The sequence below is a fragment of the Mobula hypostoma genome, chromosome 10, assembly GCF_963921235.1.
Source record: "Mobula hypostoma chromosome 10, sMobHyp1.1, whole genome shotgun sequence".
In the NCBI taxonomy this organism is placed as follows: domain Eukaryota; kingdom Metazoa; phylum Chordata; class Chondrichthyes; order Myliobatiformes; family Myliobatidae; genus Mobula; species Mobula hypostoma.
The window spans coordinates 6,666,003-6,688,950 of NC_086106.1; the positions used below are offsets into that span (position 1 = coordinate 6,666,003).

A 22,948-nucleotide genomic window follows, 5' to 3' on the forward strand; every position below is an offset into this window, starting at 1 on the left:
GAGAATAGAGAATGAACTGATAGAAGAGAGGGTGAGAGTGAAAATGAGAGTGTAAATGAGAGAGAGAGTGTGTGTGTGTGTGTGTGTGTGTGTGTGTGTGTGTGTGAGAGAGAGAGAGACAGAGAAAGAAGGGGGAAGAATGAGGATACTGATTCCTAAGCCAAAATGAGAAGTTAATGGAAGTTGTATCAAACCTTTGGCTGTTTAAGAATAGATATAACCTTGGGCTGGATCAGCGCTGTGACTTCTAACCCACTATAAACAGAGAGAGAACAGTGTTACATACCCTGGCAGGCTGAGCAACTCTGGAAGCTTTGGCTGTTGTGTGGAGTGAACGTTCTCAGAGCTGCGTTCACACATAGCAGGATCCTTTAACTCCTCTCCAATTCCCAGAAATCCATCAAATAAATAGTGATTAATCAGCCACGGCCATTGCCTGTCTGTGCTCGAGAGACTCTGGCATTATCTCACTTGTGTATTGACTCTGTTGAAGTCTGGCTCCTGGAGTACACTGAGGTGGAAGACCAGGACCCTGGCACAAGACGGCGACCTGGTTACAGGGCATCAAGGATCAACGGGCTTTGGAATCGTCGTCCGAAAGGCTCGTGAGAGGCGCAAAAAGAATTATCTGAATTTTTGTAGCATCTTTAATTGTCCCGGGACGTTTCAGAAGAATTTCTCCGAGCCGCTCCTGAAGGAAGCACTGGGGCAGATCTTCAAGTGCTCAGCCCAAGAGGTAAGTTTTAAAGAAGCATCTTTAAGGAGGGAGGGAGGGAGGGAGAGAGAGTGGGGGGGGCTAGGGAGGGGATTTCAGAGGATGGGGCCCAGGCTGTTGAAGGGAGTGCTGCTGGGACAGTCAAGAGCAGGGAAATAGAGACAGGGAATATTTCGGAAGTGGGGCGAGGTGAGGCCACAGAAGGGATACGAACATGATGATGAAGACTTTAACATTGGAGCATTGCTTAACCGAGCGCCAGGTCACAGAGTAGTACCGTAACAGGCCATTCAGCCCATTATGCACACGCTAAACATTCAGCCTACCTGCACTAATCCCGTTTTACCCCCTTTAGGTCCATAGCCTTCTCAGTCTCACCCATTCAAACGCCCGCCCAGACGCTTAGAGATTCAGATGATCTTAATTAGCCACACGTACTCTGAAACACATACGGTGGAGTGCGTGGTTTGCTTGAGTCAACGACCAACACAGGATCTGAGGATGAGTGCTGGGGGCAGCGCGCAAGTCTCTCTCTCTCTCTCTCTCTCTCTCTCCCTGCATCTATCTCTCACTCTCATTCAGAATCAGGTTTAATATCACTGGCATTTGCCGTGAAATTTGTTGTTATGCGGCAGCAGTACAATGTAATCCATAATAATAAAAACTGTGAATTACACACACACACACACACACTCGCACACACTCACACTCACACTCACACACACACACACACACTCGCACACACATACACACACACTCACACACACACATACACATACACACACACACTCACACTCACACACACACTCACACACACACTCACACACTCACACACACTCGCACACACATACACACACACACACTCACACACACATACACACACACTCACACACACACATACACACACACACACTCACACACACACATACACACACATACACACACACACACACACACTCACACACACATACACACACATACACACACACACTCACACACTCACACACACACTCACACACATACACACACACACACTCACACACACACTCACACACACACTCACACACATACACACACACACACACTCACACACACACTCACACACATACACACACACACACTCACACACACACTCACACACACACACACACTCACACACACACACACTCACACACTCACACACACACTCACACACACACTCACACACACACTCACACACACACACACGCACACACACATATATATATACTTTCTCAACTTTTTAAATGTAACTTTTATGCATTCTGTATAAAAGTTAAACTAGGTAAGTTGTGCAAAGAGTAATGAGGCAGTGGTCAATCTTTCAGCACAACTTACTGACCCTAACCCGTACGCCTTTGCAACGTGGGAAGAAACGGAAGGACCAGGAGGAAACCCAGGCGATACAACTCCACACAGACAGCGGTGCGAATTGAACACGGGCTGCTAGCGCTGTACGGCTTTATGCTCAGTGCTACAATATCGTGCCACGTTTAAGATGCTTCTTAAACTTTGTGAGTGTCTTTGCCTCTCCCACCTCCTAGGGGAGTGTGTTCCAGATTCCCACAACCCTACGGGTGAAAGAACCCCTCCTCAGATCTCCCATAAGGCTCCTTCCTCTCACCTTTAATGTTTACCCTCTTGGCGCAGTTATCCCCACCCTGGGGAAATTACTTTTATTATTTTATCTTACAATAGCTGGTTGTCGGGGTGGAGATACGTCTCTGCCAAAGGAGGTGTAAGGTGCTCCTTCCCTCCGTTAGCCTGCAGGTCACCCTTGGACGAGGTGTAGCACCTGCTTAGCCCCCGATCAGGGTCACGTGACGTTATGGGAGCTGGTGCTGGATGGTCGTACGAGCAGCCGGTGCAGATCGCAAGTCCTGGTTATGTAACCACTGACACCAGGCAGACAATTTCTGAAGAGTATTGATAATGGCCGGGGTCACCTGTCTTGTAAAGACACTGCCCAGAAGAAGGCGATGGCAAACCATTTTTGTAGCAAAGTTTGCCAAGAACAATCATGGTCTTGTGACCATGATTGCCCACGTCACATGACACGGCACATAATGATGATGATGATGTGAATGATGATGACGACGATGATGATGATGGTGACGATGATGATAATAATAGCGATGACGATGATAGTGACATGATAATGATGATGATGATGACGATGATGATGGTGACGATGATGATAATAATAGTGATGATGATGATAGTGACGATAATGATGATGATGATGATGTGAATGATGATGATGATAATAATAGTGATGGATAGTGACATGATAATGATGATGATGATGATGTGAATGATGATGCTGATGATGATGGTGATGATGATGATAATAATAGTGACGATGATAGTGACATGATAATGATGATGACGATGATGATGATGATAATACTGTAAAACAGAAGAAAGCAGTCATGGGTGAACATACAAACTTACACATGGGAATTGAACCCTGATTGTTCATCACTGGTGCTGTAAAGTGTTGTGCCAGCTGCTGTACTCCTCATATAAGCATGTTGCCCCTCGTATATACATTATAATCAGGTCATATACTGTGCCTAAGACTTTTGCATAGTACTGTATGTTTCCAAAGACATCCAATACCTCCTCCTCCTTAGTGCTAACGTGCTCCAGAACATCACCATTCTTGAAGTTTCTATCATCTGCAATAGAAATAAGATGTATTCATTTAGGGCATCACCCTCTTCTTCCATTCCACATGCCAATTGTGCCTTTGTTCCCTAAAGGGACACTCTCACAGATAACCTGTTGCACCTGCACACCAACATTTTGTGACTCATGCACAAGCGTGGTCTGGCACAGACCAGATGGGCTGAAGGGCTGTGCTTTTTTTATGATCTTATGACTCTTTCCTGGGCACAGCAGCATGCTGCAATCTTTCTGCGTTTAAGTAACAACCTGAGCTCTTCCTAAAGTGTTGTGCCAGCTGCTGTACTCCTCATATAAGCATGTTGCCCCTCGTATATACATTATAATCAGGTCATATACTGTGCCTAAGACTTTTGCATAGTACTGTATGTTTCCAAAGACATCCAATACCTCCTCCTCCTTAGTGCTAACGTGCTCCAGAACATCACCATTCTTGAAGTTTCTATCATCTGCAATAGAAATAAGATGTATTCATTTAGGGCATCACCCTCTTCTTCCATTCCACATGCCAATTGTGCCTTTGTTCCCTAAAGGGACACTCTCACAGATAACCTGTTGCACCTGCACACCAACATTTTGTGACTCATGCACAAACGTGGTCTGGCACAGACCAGATGGGCTGAAGGGCTGTGCTTTTTTTATGATCTTATGACTCTTTCCTGGGCACAGCAGCATGCTGCAATCTTTCTGCGTTTAAGTAACAACCTGAGCTCTTCCTATAAGACGTAAGAGCAGGAGTTCCCCTAATCTGAGGAAAGACATCCTTGCCATAGAGGGAGTACAAAGAAGGTTCACCAGATTGATTCCTGGGATGGCAGGACTTTCACATGATGAAAGACTGGATCAACTAGGCTTATACTCTCTGGAATTTGGGAGATTGAGGGGGGAGCTTATTGAAAAGTCTAAAATCCTAAAGGGATTGGACAGGCTCGATGCAGGAAGATTGTTCCCGATGTTGGGGAGGTCCAGAACGAGGGGTCACAGTTTGAGGATAGAGGGGAAGCCTTTTAGGACCGAGATGAGGAAAAATTTCTTCACACAGAGAGTGGTGAATCTGTGGAATTCTCTGCCACAGGAAACAGTTGAAGCCAGTTCATTGGCTATATTTAAGAGGGAGTTAGATATGGCCCTTGTGGCTAAAGGGATCGGGGGTATGGAGAGAAGGCTGGTACAGGGTTCTGAGTTGGATGATCAGCCATGATCATACTGAATGGCAGTGCAGGCTCGAAGGGCCGAATAGCCTACTCCTGCACCTATTTTCTATGTTTCTATGAGTCGGCCATCAGGCCCGTCGAGCCTGCTCCACCATTCAATAAGATCGTGGCTGATTTGGTCGTGAACTCATCTCCACCTACCTGCCTTTTCCCCATAACCCTTAATTCCCCTACTAAGGAAAACTCTTTAACTTTGTCTTTATATATATTTAATGAGGTGGCCTCTCCTGTTTCCCTTGTGACGAGAATACACATAAATTAAGATGTTTGCTGGCCTGGGCTAGCATCAGTGGCATCAGCAGTTGGTCTGCCACCTGTCCTCAGGGGAGGGAGAGATAAGGAACACAATGAAACAACATCTGGAGATGTGTAATGAAGGGACGGGAGAGAGAGCTGTCTGGAGCAGCTCCCCCTTTGAACCCTGAACTGTCTGAAGTGATGGACAGGCGATACCCCAGCAGGGGGATAAAAAGGGACTGGTTCGCTGAGGCAGGACACACACAACACCCGAGGTAACGAGACCCTGGAAGCGGTGCGCCTCTCACAAGTTGGTGGAAAGCTCTTGGACGGCTGATCGGGGGATCAGCCTTAAACGCACAGGGTGGAAAGTACGATCAGCGGGAACCCGGTGTGGGTCCGCCCTTGCTTGGGTGCCGGGTTCACTGCAGAGGATCGACTGCATCTGGAGGAGAGGTCACAGTCGGTGACCTCAGGTGACATCACAAAGGACCCGCCCGAAAGCTGCTTGTGAGCTATATCGCCGGTCTGTGAGTGGAAGCTGATCTGAATGATCAGTTGTTCTCTCTCTAACAATCCCAATCCCTCTAACAAGGAGCATTTCAACTTTCTGTTGCACCTGCAGCCCAACCTTTTGCGATTCACATACAAGCAGCCCAAGTCACTCCGCACAGCAACAAGCAACAATCTTTCACCATTTCAATAATAATCGAATCTTCTATTTTTCCCTCCAAAGTGGATGACCTCATTTCCAAAGTTGCATTCCCTGACCCCTGCCCACTCACTTAACCTATGCATATACCTCTAGAAGCCTTGGATTCCCACTAATCTTGTCTGCCTATGACATTTCATGACTTCCTTTTGACCTTCCAATTTCCCTTTTAAATACTGGCCAGTGGTGTGGTGGCGTCCGCACCGGGCCTCGAGGTGAGTGGTGCTGGGTTCGAATCCGGCCAGCACCGTGCACGCTTTCCATCCGAGCTGGGTTCAGCATCGAGCTAGCGACTCGGTCTCGTAAAAAAAACGGATAAAATGCTACAGAAACGGCAAGGTTGCTGCCTGCCCCAAGGCGCAGAGAGGAAAAACAACTTTCCCGACGCTCTCGATATTCCTCAGGGGATTCTCTCATTTTTCTGTGAGCTCAGAGGGTGGGGAGAAATGGTGAAGGAGGAGGAATGGGTTTTCTTTACTCACGAGGTGAGGGTCTTCCGAGAGGACCACAACCTTGTCATTGGGTTTGGAGGTTTGTGTGCCTCAGTGACTCAGAGAGCTGTGTTGGCTGGAGTCAGGGCTTTATGCTTTGGCTCATGGTAGGGTCACCCATGCCGAACAGGTCAAAGGGTAGAGGCCAGACTAAGAGTGGTCCACCGGTCCTCCAGGTTCGGGGGTTCATCTCAGGGCTAACGAGCCTGATGGGTGAAACAAAACTGTTACAGAAACAGCAATGAAGAATCCTTCTACATCTGAGTGTGACGGTATTCCCGAGTCTCCACCCGGGACTTGCACGACTGACAGTGGTGAAAACCGAGAGGAAACTACTGACAGGATGAAGGAAGCCGGGAACGCCACCAGAGATGGAGGACCTTCATTGCTGCCCTAAACGCCAGCAGTAGAGAGAGGTGAGGGTATTGACCATCCTCGGCCCTGGGTTGTGTTTCCCTGAGCTCTGCCGTGGGACCATAAATAGTCAATTACACTGACGGGTCTGCGATCACATAAAGTCTAGTAGGAGAGAGGGGGAGTTCTCTCAGCTTCCCTCACTGAAAGACATTTGTAGAAGATTGGCTGTGGAATGTGACCCCACTTGTTTCTAGTCTCAGCTACCAAGACTAGATTTTAATTCCCGAATTACTTAACTATGTTTAAGTACCGCAGTTGCCATGGAGGGACTCAAACTCGTCTTCAGGTCAATAGTTTCTGTCTCTGGAAAGCAGCCTAGTTAGCTAAATTTGGTTCTATATGTGCAAAGGCAGCACTGGCTTGAGTAAAGTCCTAAGACACAGGAGTAGGATTACATTATTCGGCCCATCAAGTCTGCTGCACCATTCCATCAGTGCTGATGGCCCATTCTCTTGCCTCTCCTCATGACCTTTGATACCCTGACTAATCAAGCCCCATCAACCTCCACTTTAAATATACCCAAGGACAGTCATCTGTGGCTTCGACAACCAACGCAGTCTGAGGACGTGCCGGGGGGTAGCCCATAGGCGCTGCCAAGCTTCCAGTGCCAGCCAGGCATAAACTCACTAGCCCAACTTGTATGCCTTTGGACTGTGGGGGGAAACCAGAGCACTGCGAGGAAACCCACGCGGTCACGGGGAGAACGTACAAACTCCTTACAGGCAGCGGTGGGAATCGAACCCCCACTGGTTTTACAGGTGGCGCTGTGAAGCGATGTGCTAACCGGTACACTACCATGCTGCCTAAACTCGTTCTTCTGAGAAGTTTCCTTGCATTACCACCCACCCCCCCCCCCCCGGAGTTTACCCAAGGCTCTGTTGGCTTGGCATTCAGGGAATCTAGTGTTCTTAGGTTTCAGTTGTTCCTTGTGTGCCGTGTTACATGACATCATCATTATGTGCCATGTCATATGACATCATCATTATCTGCCTTGTCATATGACGTGGGCGACCATGGTCTCATCACCATGATTGTCCTTGGCAAATTTTTCTACAGAAGTGGTTTGCCATTGTCTTCTTCTGGGCAGTGTCTTTACAAGAGGGGTGACCCCCAGCCATTATCAATACTCTTCAGAGACTGTCTGCCTGGCATCAGTGGTCGCATAACCTGGACTTGTGATCTGCACCGGCTGCTCAAATGACCATCCACCTCCTGCTCCCATGGATTCATGTGACCCTGATTGGGGGGCTAAGCAGGTGCTACACCTTGCCCAAGGGTGACCTGCAGGCTAGCGGAGGGAAGGAGCGCCTTACAGCTCCTTTGGTAGAAATGCACCTCCACCTTTCCATTCTTAAATACTCTACCCAGAACTGGATGGTTACTCAAGCTTAACTCCTCTGATCCTAGAGCGGGGATTTGAACTTGTGCCTCTGGATTAGTCCCTCTAGCACATTGGCTGCTGGTTATTTAAAATTAAAAAAAAAAGTATTTAAAGAAAAAGGATTGACTTAAAAAAAACACACAGGAGATTCTACAGTTGCTGGAAATCCGGAGCAACATTCTGACAGATTGTAGCGATACTCAGCAGCTCGGGCAGCATCTATGGAGAGGGATGCAGAGCCGACGTTTCGGGATGAGACCCTTCATCAGGTCATTCTGATTTAAAGAAGCGAGGCGGTGGACGTGTAGCCCTGCTACACTCAGTGGCTACTTTATGACATCATGTCAGACCGTGTAGTATCCACTACAGGACCTGACATGATGTGCATTCAGAGATGCTCTTCTGCACACCACTGTTCTAACTCGTGGTTATTACTGTTACCTTCCTGTCAGCTTGAACCAGTCTGGCCATTCTCCCCGACCCCTCTCATTAACAAAGAACTTTCACCCACAGAACTGCCGCCCACTGGATTTCTTTTTTGTTTTTCGCAACATTCTCTGTAAACTCTGGAGTCTATTGTGCGTGAAAATCCCAGGAGATCAACAGTTTCTGAGATACTCAAACCACCCCATCTGGCGCCAACAATCATTCCATGGTCAAAGCTACTTAGCTCACATTTCTCCCCCGTTCTGATGTTTGGTCTAAACAACAGCTGAACCTCTTCAACACATACAAAATGCTAGAGGAATTCAGCATCTATGGAAATAAGCAAACCGTCGATGGTTCGGGCTGAGACCCCTCATCAGGGCTGAAAGGGAAGGGGAAAGTGGCAGAATGGGAAGGATGGTGGCGGAGGGTGGAGGGTGGAGAATTAGAATAGCTGGAAGGTGATAGGTTAAGTCAGGTGGGAAGAAGTGGTAAAAGGCTGGAGAAGAAGGAATCTGATAGGAGAAAGAAACCCAGGAGGAGGTGAGAAGAGGTAAAGGGCCAGAGTAGGGGATAGAAGAAGAGGGGAGGTGGAGGAAAAATTGATTTGCTGGAAGGAGAAATCAATATTCATGCCACCGGGTTGCTCCTCCACTCCGAGGGCTAGTGTCCTCCCCTTCCTTTTCAAGCCCTAAAGAAGGGTTTCAACCCAAAACATCAACTGTTGATTCCTCTCCATAGATGCCGCCTGGCCCACTGAGGTCCTCCAGCATTTGGAGTGTGCTGCTCTGGATTTCCAGCACCTGCAGGATTTGCCATGTCTATGAACGAACTGAACCTCTTGGCCACGTCTGAATGCTTTCATGCATTGAGTTGCTGCCACGTGATTCGATATTTGTACTAACAAGCAGGTGTACGGGTGTATCTAATAAAGTGGCCACTGACTAGATAGCTCTCTAAGATGGTGAGGGAAGCCTCCGTCAGGCAGGGTTGACCATGGCTGTTGTGTGCTAGCTGTCTAGATACGCAAGAGGGAGAGCAAGCTGTTGTCCATGCGGCAGGCTCCCCCCCTCTCCAGGCATCTGATGACCTCAACAGAATGGCAGAGACTGATACAGTTTGGCACCAGCAGTGTGGCAGGAGTTGCCAGTCAGCGTTGAACTCAACGCGGGACTGTCTTAGGGATTCCAGCTCCGGATTTTTTCCTCAGGGTTTACCCCCCCCCCCACCCCCGCCGAAGCCTTCCCCGGGAGTGGGTACAGCCGCAAGCCAGCGGAGGTTTGAGACCAGAGTTTTCCTTCTCCTCGATGAGCTGCCAGCCACGGTTGACGAGCCCCATCAGCTCAAACTGACTGCTTTTAAGGCGCCAGCAATCCGCCTTTGCCCCTTCTCCTGTCAGTGAAAAATGGTTCTGCCAGGCTTAGTAACTAAGTCACACGTGAAGGCAGGAGCTGGACTTGGTTGTCACAGGCTGTTTGAGGCACACGCCGTTCGGAGCATTTAATAGGTAGTGTGAGCTTGTCCCCATTACCACCCCCGGCTAAAACAACTTGAAGGAATCACTCTAAGGCTACGTTTATAATATAAGAATCACAGTTGTACACTGTTTTATTTTGGAGGATTTGGAGTGGAGAATTGTTCCGCCTTACTGCAGTCTAAAGAAAGCTGTCCTGTTCAGTATCACGGAACAAGCATACATTATGAATAAACATCGGGAGAAAGTGTGTCAAAGAGTCAAGAAGAGAACGACTCTCATCTCAACCACAATGCTCACCATGAGCCCCACGACCCAGTGAACCCCGTGTGCCCAGCACCGTCCAACCAATTCCCCGTGTCCGCGTAACCCCCCGCCCTTCACATGCCGCAGATTAAAAGAACGTTAGCTGGTAAATGCTTGAACAATCCCAGGGGATTTGGGGACCACACGATGTTTTATTAAGAGAGTCAACAGTCTGCAAGCTGTTTCTCCTCACCGACAAGGGGCTTGGCAGCAGGCGGACTGTTCTTCCGAGAGAATGCCATTATTTCAGTTGCAAAGCGCAAACACGAAGGTGGAGGCTGCAGCCTCGAGATGGAGAAGCGATGGGTTCGATTTCCACCCCAAAGGCTCGGGGAGGCTCATCGCAGGGCTTTGAATTCTGATTCCCATTCCCATTCTGATGTGATGGGGGGCGTGTAATATTTCAAAGTAAGCCCATTCCCAGGTCAACATCTCCTTGACCCTTGCAGGAGCTTGCTGTGCGCAAATTGGCATTCCAATTACCAAGCGCAGGCACGGGGACTGAAATTCAGAAGGTAAACACTTCACCTACGAATCTGCTGGGGGTGGGGTGGGGGTCACCTATTGCGTCCGGTGCTCCTGATGCGGCCTCTGTGAGACCCGTCGTAAATTGGGGGACCGCTTTGGCGAGCACCCGCTCCGTCGGTCAAAAGCGAACTTCCCAGCGGCCAAGCGTTTTAGTTCCCACTCCCACTCCCGTTCCGACATGTCTCATGCCACGGTGAGGCCACTGTCAGTACCTCATATTCCATCTGGGCGGCCTCCAACCTGATGGTATGACTTCCGGTGAAAATGTTTTCCCTCCCCCTCCCGCCTTCTTCTATTCCCCACTCTGGTCCCTCACCTCTTCTCAGCTGCCTATCACCTCCCCCTGGGTCCCCTCCTCCTTCCTTTTCTCCCATGGCCCACTCTCACTCTCCAGACCTTTATCTTCCCCTCCCACCTGGCTTCACCTATCACCTTCCAGCTATCCTCCTCCCTCACCCCCCTCCCCGTCACACACCACCTTTTTTATTCTGGCATCTTCCCCCCTTCCTTCACAGTCCCGAAGAAGGGTCTCGGCCCGAAACGTCGACTCCTCATTCATTTCCACAGATGCTGCCCGACCTGCTGAGTTCCTCCAGCACTTTGTGAGCCTTGCTTGGGGAGTGCTCTCATGTTGGATCTGATGTTCAGTCCCTACTTTTTTTTAGATTATGAGAACACTCAGTCCTCTTTTATTGTCATTTAGAAATGCATACATGCATTAAGAAATGATATGTTTCTCCGGAGTGATATCACAGAAAACAGGACAAACCAAAGACTAACACTGACAGAACAACATAATTATAACATATAGTTACAGCAGTGCAAAGCAATACCATAATTTGATGAAGAACAAACCATGGGCACGGTAAATAATGTCTCAAAAGTCCCCAAGTTGATCGACTCCCGAGTCCCTGATAGCAGGCGGCAAAAGGGAGAAACACCCTGCCATAAACCTCCAGTCACCGTCAACTTGCCGATGCCTTGGAAGCAGCCGACCACAGCCGACCCTGAGTCCGTCCCTCCGAAAACTTCGAGCCTCCGACCAGCCCCTCCGATACAGCCTCCCAAGCGCCATCCTCTGCCGAGCGCCTTCGACCTCGCCCCGGTGGCTGAAACATGCAAAGCCGAGGATTTCGGGGCCTTCTGCTCCGGAGATTCCGGTTACCACACAGTAGCAACGGCATTGTTCCTTGCTCCAATTTGCTCCAATGCTGTTCAACCTGTCCACCCACAGAGTCCATGCTGACCACCAACCACCAATTTTCACTGACATAACTTCTCTCTCATGGAGTGCACCAGAAAACGGAAAATTTTGTTATAATTATCGGACAAAGTCAGCATGGATTTGTGAAAGGAAAATCATGTCTGACGAATCTCATAGAATTTTTTGAGGATGTAACTAGTAGAGTGGATAGGGGAGAACCAGTGGATGTGGTATATTTGGATTTTCAAAAGGCTTTTGACAAGGTCCCACACAGGAGATTAGTGTGCAAACTTAAAGCACACGGTATTGGGAGTAAGGTATTGAAGTGGATAGAGAATTGGTTGGCAGACAGGAAGCAAAGAGTGGGAATAAATGGGACCATTTCAGAATGGCAGGCAGTGACTAGTGGGGTACCGCAAGGCTCAGTGCTGGGACTCCAGTTGTTTACAATATATATTAATGACATAGATGAGGGAATTAAATGTAGCATCTCCAAGTTTGCAGATGACACGAAGCTGGGCGGCACTGTCAGCTGTGAGGAGGATGCTAAGAGGATGCAGGGTAACTTGGATAGGTTAGGTGCGTGGGCAAATTCATGGCAGATGCAATTTAATGTGGATAAATGTGAGGTTATCCACTTTGGCGGCAAAAACAGGAAAACAGATTATTATCTGAATGGTGGCCGATTAGGAAAAGTGGAGGTGCAACGAGACCTGGGTGTCATTATACACCAGTCATTGAAAGTGGGCATGCAGGTACAGCAGGCAGTGAAAAAGGTGAATGGTATGCTGGCATTTATAGCAAGAGGATTTGAGTACAGGAGCAGGGAGGTACTACTGCAGTTGTACAAGGCCTTGGTGAGACCACACCTGGAGTACTGCGTGCAGTTTTGGTCCCCTAATCTGAGGAAAGACATCCTTGCCATAGAGGGAGTGCAAAGAAGGTTCACCAGATTGATTTCTGGGATGGCAGGACTCTCATATGATGAAAGACTGGATCGACTAGGCTTATACTCTCTGGAATTTAGAAGATTGAGGGGGTATCTTATTGAAACGTATAAAATCCTAAAGGGATTGGACAGGCTAGATGCAGGAAGATTGTTCCTGATGTTGGGGAAGTCCAGAACGAGGGGTCACAGTTTAAGGATAAAGGGGAAGCCTTTTAGGACCGAGATTAGGAAAAACTTCTTCACACAGAGAGTGGTGAATCTGTGGAATTCTCTGCCACAGGAAACAGTTGAGGCCAGTTCATTGGCTATATTTAAGAGGGAGTTAGATATGGCCCTAGTGGCTACGGGGATCAGGGGGTATGGAGGGAAAGCTGGTACAGGGTTCTGAGTTGGATGATCAGTCATGATCATACTGAATGGCGGTGTAGGCTCGAAGGGCTGAATGGCCTACTCCTGTACCTATTTTCTATGTTTCTATGTTTCTAATTGTTTTCCTTTCCTTCTAAAATGTACATAATTGATGTTTTTCTTGTGAATGTTGCTTACATGATGCCATGTGGCTGTGATGCTGATGCAGGTAAGTGTTTCACTACACCTGTGCACAGGTGTACTTGTCCATTTGACAACTCAATTCAATTCAAGTTTGATTGTCACTCAACCAGATATGAATCCAGCCAAATGAGGCAGCGCTGCTCCGTGTAAAACACAGTACCAACAGTCACACACAGCACATACAAGATAGCAAACGTATAATGATATCAGTAAGGTACAGCTATGCCAAGAAGAAAGAGACCAGACCCGGGCCATGTATGCTGCAGAGATCTGCAGTCGACCACTATACAGCTGAGTGAACTCTAGGGGGCAGCACTGATTCCAGCCGGGACATCGCACACCAGATCCAACGCTTCTCTCTTGGCAACATACATCAAAGTTGCTGGTGAACGCAGCAGGCCAAGCAGCATCTATAGGAAGAGGCGCAGTCGACGTTTCAGGCCGAGACCCTTCGTCAGGACTAACTGAAGGAAGAGTGAGTAAGGGATTTGAAAGCTGGAGGGGGAGGGGGAGATGCAAAATGATAGGAGAAGACAGGAGGGGGAGGGATGGAGCCAAGAGCTGGACAGGTGATAGGCAAAAGGGGATACGAGAGGATCATGGGACAGGAGGCCTAGGGAGAAAGATTGGGGGGGGTGACCCAGAGGATGGGCAAGAGGTATATTCAGAGGGACAGAGGGAGAAAAAGGAGAGTGAGAGAAAGAATGTGTGCATAAAAAGGAGTAACAGCTGGGGTACGAGGGGGAGGTGGGGCCTAGCGGAAGTTAGAGAAGTCAATGTTCATGCCATCAGGTTGGAGGCTACCCAGACGGAATATAAGGTGTTGTTCCTCCAACCTGAGTGTGGCTTCATCTTTACAGTAGAGGAGGCCGTGGATAGACATGTCAGAATGGGAATGGGATGTGGAATTAAAATGTGTGGCCACTGGGAGATCCTGCTTTCTCTGGCGGACAGAGCGTAGATGTTCAGCAAAGCGGTCTCCCAGTCTGCGTCGGGTCTCACCAATATATAAAAGGCCACATCGGGAGCACCGGACGCAGTATATCACCCCAGTCGACTCACAGGTGAAGTGATGCCTCACCTGGAAGGACTGTTTGGGGCCCTGAATGGTGGTAAGGGAGGAAGTGTAAGGGCATGTGTAGCACTTGTTCCGCTTACACGGATAAGTGCCAGGAGGGAGATCAGTGGGGAGGGATGGGGGGGACGAATGGACAAGGGAGTTGTGTAGGGAGCGATCCCTGCGGAATGCAGGGGGGGGGAGGGAAAGATGTGCTTAGTGGTGGGATCCCGTTGGAGGTGGCGGAAGTTACGGAGAATAATATGTTGGACCCGGAGGCTGGTGGGGTGGTAGGTGAGGACCAGGGGAACCCTATTCCTAGTGGGGTGGTGGGAGGATGGAGTGAGAGCAGAAGCTGTGGTTTGAGGCTATTTGGCCCACTGTACCATACTAGCCATCAAAATTGCAAATCTACATTCTTTTCTCTAATATTCCTACCACCCCTATCATATCCCCCTCCAACCTTCCCAGACAATCCTGCTACCCACCTACACACACACTAGCGAAATAGGCGCAATTGCAGTGGTGACTCTGCTGGTCTGACAGAATTCCCTTTGGGATGTGGTGGGCGGGGGAATGCTCAGGGAGAATGTGCAAATTCAATGCAGACCTTACCGAAGGTCAGGATCAGACCAGGAGGGGAGAGGGAGACAGAGAGGATGAGAGGGAGAGGGAGATGGAGAGGGAGAAGGGGACGGGGAGGGAGGGGGGAGCGAGAGGGAGAGGGAGAGGGATTTGTTCCCTTGTTTAATTCCGAGCGCATTGCCTGCATTTTCACTGGCTCAGAAGGTGGTTGTTTCAGGTCACACTGCAGATGCTCAAATTCCTAAAAAAGAGGCCATGCAGTCCATCAGTTATACACCAGATATCCGAGTAATTCCCCCCATTGCATTCTTTCACCCATCCTCCCTCGCATGTCCGCCAACTTCCCCTTCTCCTTTGTTAGATTGTCACTGGTGTGTGGGTGTGTGGTAAAATCTGGGAGAGCTTGATGGGAATGTGGGAAGGGATAAAAAATTAGATTCAAGCAGATGGTTTACGGGCTGAAGGACCTGTTCCCTCGTCAAATGATTCCAAGGATCTATCATCAGCATTCTCCTTGGTGTGCTGGTATTGGGAGGGGTTGGGTTTTAATATTTGGACGTAAACTCATTCCCAGGTCAACATCACCTTGACTTTTGTGGGAGCTTGCCGTGCACAAATTGGCATCCTAATTTCCAAGCGCTGGCGTAGTGACTGAGATTCAGAAGGTAAGTACTTCACTTCACCTACGAGCCTGCTGGGGCAGTCTATCGTGTCCGGTGCTCCCGATGGGGCCTCCTCGACGCTGGTGAGACACTTTGTAAATTGGGGGACCGCTTCGTTGAGCACCTTCATACCACCCGTTAAAAGCGGACCTTCCCAGTGGCCAATTCCAATTCCCATTCCCGTTCCGATATGTTGGTCCGTGGCCTCCTCTTGTGCCATGATGAAGCCACCCTTCGGTGGAGGAGCAACACTTTATATTCCATCTGGGTAGCTTCCAACTGATGGCTTGACTATTGACTTGCCTTTCCACTAAAAAATATTTCCCTCCCTTCCCCTCTTCTTCTATTCTCCTATGGTCCACTCTCCTCTCCCATCAGATTCGTTCCTCTCCAGCCCTTTACCTTTCCTACCCGAGTGCTTCACCTATCACCTTCTAGCCATCCTCCTTCCCCGACCCCCACATCTTTTTATTCTGGTGTCTTCACCCTTCCCTTTCAGTCCTGAAAAAAATGTCTTGGCCTGAAACCTCAACTGTTTGTTTATTTCCATAGATGCTGCCTGACCTGCTGAGTTCCTCCAACATTTTCTGTGGGTTGCAAATGTTTCCAGGACCTGGTAATCTCTCAAGAATGTGAAAGAGCCAAAAGAAACACAATTATTTTGTTATTCTACCTCACACTTATCTCCCATGGGCAAACGGTACATTAACAAAACAGAAGGGGTCGTGGAGGGGTGGTGAGGAACAGGGAGATGGTGGGAGAACTTTACGATACCAGAAGCTCATTGTCCTTCTGCTAGTGGCCAAACAGATGACAATTAGGAAGTGAATCTTGGAAGGCTTGGAATTTTAAAAATGGGCAAGGCCATTCAGCCCATCGTGTCTAAGCTGGTTGAGAAAGACCTGAGGAATGACCCCAGCTTCCAGCTCTGGACCTGAAGCCCTGCAAGATACATGTGGTGACCGTCTCATTCTCCTTCACACTCTCAGGCACTGAGTTTAGGCCTTGTTTACCTCTGGAGAGAACAATTCCTCGCCTTCCCCTTAAATCCAAAATCTCTAGCTCCATGTCTTCTCTGATTGTTGACCCCTTATCTTCGAAAGGATGTGGTGAATCTGGAGAGGGTTCAAATGACGTTCATGAAACTGATTCCAGGATTAAATGGCTTGTCATATGAAGAGTGTTTGATGCTTCAGGACCTGTATTCACTGGAATTTAGTAGGATGAGGGGTGACCGATTGGAACCTATTGTATGGTGAAAGGCCTTGATAGAGTGCATGTGGGGAGGACATTCCCTGTGGTGGGGAGACTAAGACCAGAGGACACAGACGCAGAATAGAGGGATGTCCATTTAGAATGGAGGCGAGGAGAAATATCTTTAGCTGGAGTGTGGTGAACCTGTGGAATTTGTTGTCACAGGCAGAAGTGGAGACCAAACCTTTATGTATATTTAGTCATAGTCATAGTCATACTTTATTGATCCCGGGGGAAATTGGTTTTCGTTACAGTTGCACCATAAATAATAAATAGTAATAGAACCATAAATAGTTAAATAGTAATATGTAAATTACGCCAGTAAATTATGAAATAAGTCCAGGACCAGCCTATTGGCTCAGGGTGTCTGACCCTCCAAGGAAAGAGTTGTAAAGTTTGATGGCCACAGGCAGGAATGACTTCCTATGACGCTTTGTGTTGCATCTCGGTGGAATGAGTCTCTGGCTGAATGTACTCCTGTGCCCACCCAGTCATTATGTAGTGGATGGGAGACATTGTCCAAGATGGCATGCAACTTGGACAGCATCCTCATTTCAGACACCACCATCAGAGAGTCCAGTTCCAACCCCACAACATCACTGGCCTTACGAATGAGTTTGTTGATTCTGTTGGTGTCTGCTACCCTCAGCCTGCTGCCCCAGCACACAACAACAAACATAATCGCACTGGCCACCACAAACTCGTAGAACATCCTCAGCATCGTCCGGCAGATGTTAAAGGACCTCAGTCTCTTCAGGAAATAGAGACGGCTCTGGCCCTTCTTGTAGACAGCCTCAGTGTTCTTAGACCAGTCCAGTTTAAGGTGGAGGTTGATTGATTCTTGATTGGTCGGGGCATGAAGGGATACGGTGAGAAGGCAGGAGACTGGGTCTGAGAGGCATGATGGATCAGCCATGACGAAATGGAGGAGCAGACTCGATGGGCCAAATGGCCCAATTCTACTCCTATATCTTGTGGTCTTATGGAAACAGATCCTTCCTAGTTATCACTTCATTCATCTCACCATGTCTCCCTCAGGGTTTCTGTTCCATAAGACCACAAGACATAGCATGATCGGCTGATGGCGTCTGCTCCACCATTTGATCATGTCTGATTTATCTTCCCTCTGAATCCCATTCCCCATAACCTTTGATGGCCTGATTAATCAAGTACCTATCAACCTCTGCTTTAAATGACTTGGCCTCCGCAGCCGTCTATGGCAATGAATTCCACAGATTCATTGTTGGTGAAGAAATTCCTCCTCATCTCTGTTCTAAGTGGATGTCCCTCTATTCTGAGGCTGTGCCCTCTGGGCCAAGACTCCCCCACCTTAGGAAATATCCTGTGGAGAGGAAACGTCTTCTCCACACCCGCTCTGTCAAGACGTTTCAACATTTTATAGGTTTCAATGAGGTTCCCCCAAACTCCATTCTCCTAAACTTCAGCCAAGTACAGGCCCAGAACCATCAAATGTTCCTCCCACATTAACCCTTTCGTTCCCGGGATCATTCTCGTGGACCCTCTCCAACACCAGTACATCCTTTCTTGATAAGATGCATAAAGCAATACTCTAGGTGCAGTCTGACCAATGCCTGATAAGGCCCCAGCATTACATCCTTGCTTTTATGTTCTAGTTCTCTTGAAATGAATGCTAAAATTGTATTTGCCTTCCTTAGTTAAACTTTAAGAAATCCTGCACAAGGACTCCCAAGTCTCTTTGCAACTCCAATCTCTGAATTGGCGCCCCATTTAGAAAATAGTCTATGTCTTTATTCCTTCTACCAAAGTGATTGACCACACACTGTATTCCATCTGCCACTTCCTTGCCCATTCCGTTAATCTGACCAAGTCCTTCTGCAGACTCCCTGTTTCCTCAACAGCCCTACCCGCCCCTGACGAAGGGTCTCGGCCTGAAACGTCGACTGCACCTCTTCTTACAGATGCTGCCTGGCCTGCTGCATTCACCAGCAACTTTGATGTGTGTTGCATGAATTTCCAACATCTGCAGAATTCCTGTTGTTTGTACCCGCCCCTCCAACTATCTTTGCACCATCGGGCTGTCCACACCTTCTCTGTCCTTTCCTGGTGACTACAATCTTTGAGCCCATTTGTTTGAATCTCCAGTGCACCCTCTTCCCTCCTGAGATACGGTGACCAGCCCTGTGTGGGCAGAGCTCATACTGGGCCCCCACTGATGGGGCAAGGAAGCTAATTTTGCTGCTAATTCATCAGTTGGGGTCAATATTTATGGGCCGTCCCACTGAGCGGCCAAAGCAGTGATGGTCCAAATGGTTCTCCATCCTCATAGAGTCACACAGCACAGAAGCGGCCCTTTGGCCCACTATCCCCATGCTGACCCGCCTGTTACTGATTCCATTTAGGCTACAATCGACCCGGGACCGGCTCTCCTTGAGTGTTTCTGGAACCTCTTTCCCATGCGCTAGTCACTGAGTGTTGGGCTTTGTCGGCAGGGCGGACGGTGGATGAACCGGGCGACCATGGAGGAGGAGAGCGCGGCCAACGACAGTGCGGCCAACGGCAGCTCGCCGGTGACCTTCCCCGGGACGGACCTGCTGCAGCGGTACAAGCCCTTCTTCATCCTGCTGTACGGCGCGCTGGTGGCCGTGGCCTGCTTGGGCAACGCCTTCCTGATCGGCTGCATCGCGGCGGACAAGAAGCTCCACAACGCCACCAACTTCTTCATCGGCAACCTGTCGGCCGCCGACCTGCTGATGTGCCTGTGCTGTGTGCCCCTCACCCTGTCCTACGCCTTCGAGCCGCGGGGCTGGCTCTACGGCGGCTTCATGTGCCACCTCACCTCGCTGCTGCAGTCCGCCATCGTCTATGTGTCGGTGCTGTCGCTGACGGCCATCGCGGTGGACCGCTACATGCTGGTGGCGCACCCCATTCGGCGCAGGACCTCCCGCCGCTGGTTTGGCCTCACCACGGCCACTATCTGGCTCGTGTCACTCTCGCTGGCCAGCCCAGCCGCCATCCACACCACATACCAGGAGCTCCCTGCCATCGGCTTCAGTGCCTGTGGGGAGTCATGGCCAGCCTCGGAGGGCCAAAAGATAGCCTACTCGTGCACCATTCTGCTCGTGTCCTACATGCTCCCTCTCTCCGCTGTCATCGTCTCGTACTGCGCCATCACAGTCCACTTGAAGAGGCGGGGCAGTCTGGAGGAATCGGGAAGGGATCCCGCCCACTGGGGCAAGCGGAAAAGACGGACCTTCCTTCTCCTGGTGGTGTCGGCCCTGGTCTTCGGCATCAGCTGGCTGCCCCTGCAGCTGCTCAACCTCATCATCGACCTGGACACCAAACTGACCATCCTCAACTACCACCACATCAAGGTCCTGCACCTGTCCTGCCACTGGCTGGCCATGAGCTCCTCCTGCTACAACCCCTTCATCTACGCCTCGCTCCACCGCAAGTTCCGGCTCCGCCTCCGGGACTACGTGCAGCGCAGGAGGAGGAAAGGTAGCTTCGTGTCCAACGTCCTGTCCCCTGCCGCTCCCACCAGCAGCTGACACGCGCCACCCCCCCACCCCCGGCCAACCCTGAGATGGTCAGCTGCAGCTGAACTTTGAACCCTTCGGGGCTGAACTCTGAACTTTGAACTCCTGCCTTGAGATCGATAGTTGGGGCTGGATCCTCGCACTACGGTGTCCTGCTGGGGTCAACGCACATCCCGGGCTTGAGACTCAGTTGCAGAAACTGTAAGGTCTCTGGACGGATCCCTCATTGTAACACAACTCCAATGATCTTGCTGTATCGACGATGCCAAAACCAGTGGCCCAGTCAACTCCCACGGACAGAGAGCATGTGTGGACAAACATGTGACAGACCAAAAGATGATGTTTTCTGCAATTTGGTTTTACGTTATTTTATTTTACAGCAATCCCTCTATTTAATCCCGGCCTAATCACAGGACAATTTACAATGACCAGTTAACCTACCGACCAGTACGTCTTTGGACTGTGGGAGGAAACCAGAGCACCCGGAGGAAACCCACGCGGTCACGGGGAGACCGTACAAAGTGGTCACAGGCAGCGGCGGGAATTGTTGTGGATGGCGATCAAGGGTGGGGCGATGAAGGTGAGGCAGCTGTTGCCAAGGGAAACATTCCTAGTGTAAGAAGAGGAAACTCTGGGAAGGAAAAGCAAGAGGTCACTGGCTCGTCCACGCATAATAATCACGAGAATAGAACAGGCAGGGACTGGGCACTGAGCCTCCAGCTAGCTGGCGGAGTTATTACCTTAGGACTGTTATGGGCATTGTGGACGGGCATGGTGTAGGGTAAGGGTAGGGAGGGAGGATTCAGAACTTTTCTAGATTCAAAAGATTGAAAAAAAAACGTTATTGTCATTCTAACCGTACATCAGCTCTGCAGGGCAGAATGAGACAACGTTTCCCAGGAGCAGTGCAATCATAACATAACAAACGCAACACTAAATAATAAACATAACAATAAATAGTAAAACACAACAGCCACATGTCGGTTAAAATCAGTTATAAATGTCCAGTGCAAGTTAAAAGTGTGCAAAGCAGAGTCAGGTAGAGCAGCTGTTTAGCAGTCTGACTGCCTGTGGGAGGAAGCTGTTTAGTAGCCTTGTGGTTTTAGTTTTGATGCTCCTGTAACGTTTGTCTGATGGCAGAAGAACAAACAGTTCATGGAGAGGGTGTGAGGGGTCTTTAACGATGTACCGTGTCTTCTGGAGGCATCGACTCTGAAAGAGGTCTTGGACAGAAGGTAGGGAGACCCCAATAACCTTCTCTGCTCCCCTAACCACCCTCTGCAAGGCTTTTTTGTCGACAGCACTGCAGCTGGAGTACCAGGTTGTGATGCAAAAGGTCAGCACACTGTCAACCACTCCTCTGTAGAATGTAGTTAAGATGTTAGTGGGGAGTGATGCTTGTTTAAGCTTCCTCAGAAAGTACAATCTCTGCTGGGCCCGTTTCACAATCCCAGCGGTGTTCCTGGACCGGGTGAGATTGTTAATTAAGTTCTAAAGACTTTCCTCAACCACCATCTTGTGGATGCTACAGTACTGAGCAAAAGTCTTGGGCACATATATTTCGCTGGGGTGCCTAAGATTTCTGCACAGTACTGTATTTTCCAAGGTGGAGCGGAGAGCGGGTTTGTAGATCTGGCGGGAGCAAAGGGTGTTGGGAATGGTGAGGGCGGGAGGGGTGTGGGACAGCTGGCGGAGAAGGAGTTTCAGGGGAAAGGGAGGGGTGGCACAGGTGCAGACACATCCAGCCCTGAGACATCAGACAAGGTCACTTGATTCCAAACAACTGGATTATTGATTGGAATCGGAATCGGGTTTAATCTCGCCGGTATATAGTATGTTGTGAAATTTGTTAATTTTGCGGCAGCAGTACAATGCAGTACATGATAACTGAGATAGAAACTGTGAATTACAGTAAATATATATAATGTTAAGTAGTTAAATAAGTAATGGGAAAAGAGAGGGAAAAAAAGTAGTGAGGTAGTGTTCATGGGTTCAATGTCCATTCAGAAATTGGACGGCAGAGGGGAAGAAGCTGTTCCTGAGTCGTTGAGTATGTGCCTTCGGGCTCCTGTACCTCCTTCCTGTTGGTAGCGATGAGAAGAGGGCATGTCCTGGGTGGTGGGACATTATAAAACGTACCTCTGGTGCTTCCCTCTCCCTTCCCCTTTTCCCAACCGTGATTCCCCTCTCCCTGCCCCCTTCCCACTCTCAGTCCACAATAGAGACCCAGATCAGAATCAGGTTTATCATCGCTCACATATGTCATGAAATTTGGGTTTTGTTTTTGTGGCAGTGGTACAGTGCAATACATAAAGTTACTAATCTTCTGTGCAAATGCCTTGGGTACCCTAGCTATATATATTTGTCTGTGTGTGCGTGCCTAAGACTTTTGCACAGTACTGTATATTGAGTCAAGTTTCTCTCATTACATGAGGAATGGAGTCTACAGTTGTCTCCTCACTTGTCTGGGTAAATTCCTTGGTCTAGTAAGGCCCAAGTCTACAATGGTTCATTGAGTTAGTATGAAAACAAGGAACAACTCAGTCATGTTAACCAAGAA

At 49.1% G+C, this 22,948-nt stretch overlaps 1 protein-coding gene across 1 annotated transcript; it reads left to right on the forward strand.

The window, feature by feature from the left end:
• The first annotated feature begins 312 nt into the window (after positions 1 to 312).
• Positions 313 to 21,273, forward strand: LOC134353224 (prolactin-releasing peptide receptor-like). The gene is made up of 2 exons (XM_063061249.1): positions 313 to 736; positions 19,342 to 21,273. Exon 2 carries the CDS (start codon positions 19,354 to 19,356, stop codon positions 20,398 to 20,400), a length of 1,047 nt encoding a protein of 348 aa, XP_062917319.1. The 5' UTR covers positions 313 to 736; positions 19,342 to 19,353; the 3' UTR covers positions 20,401 to 21,273.
• Positions 21,274 to 22,948: the final 1,675 nt, after the last annotated feature.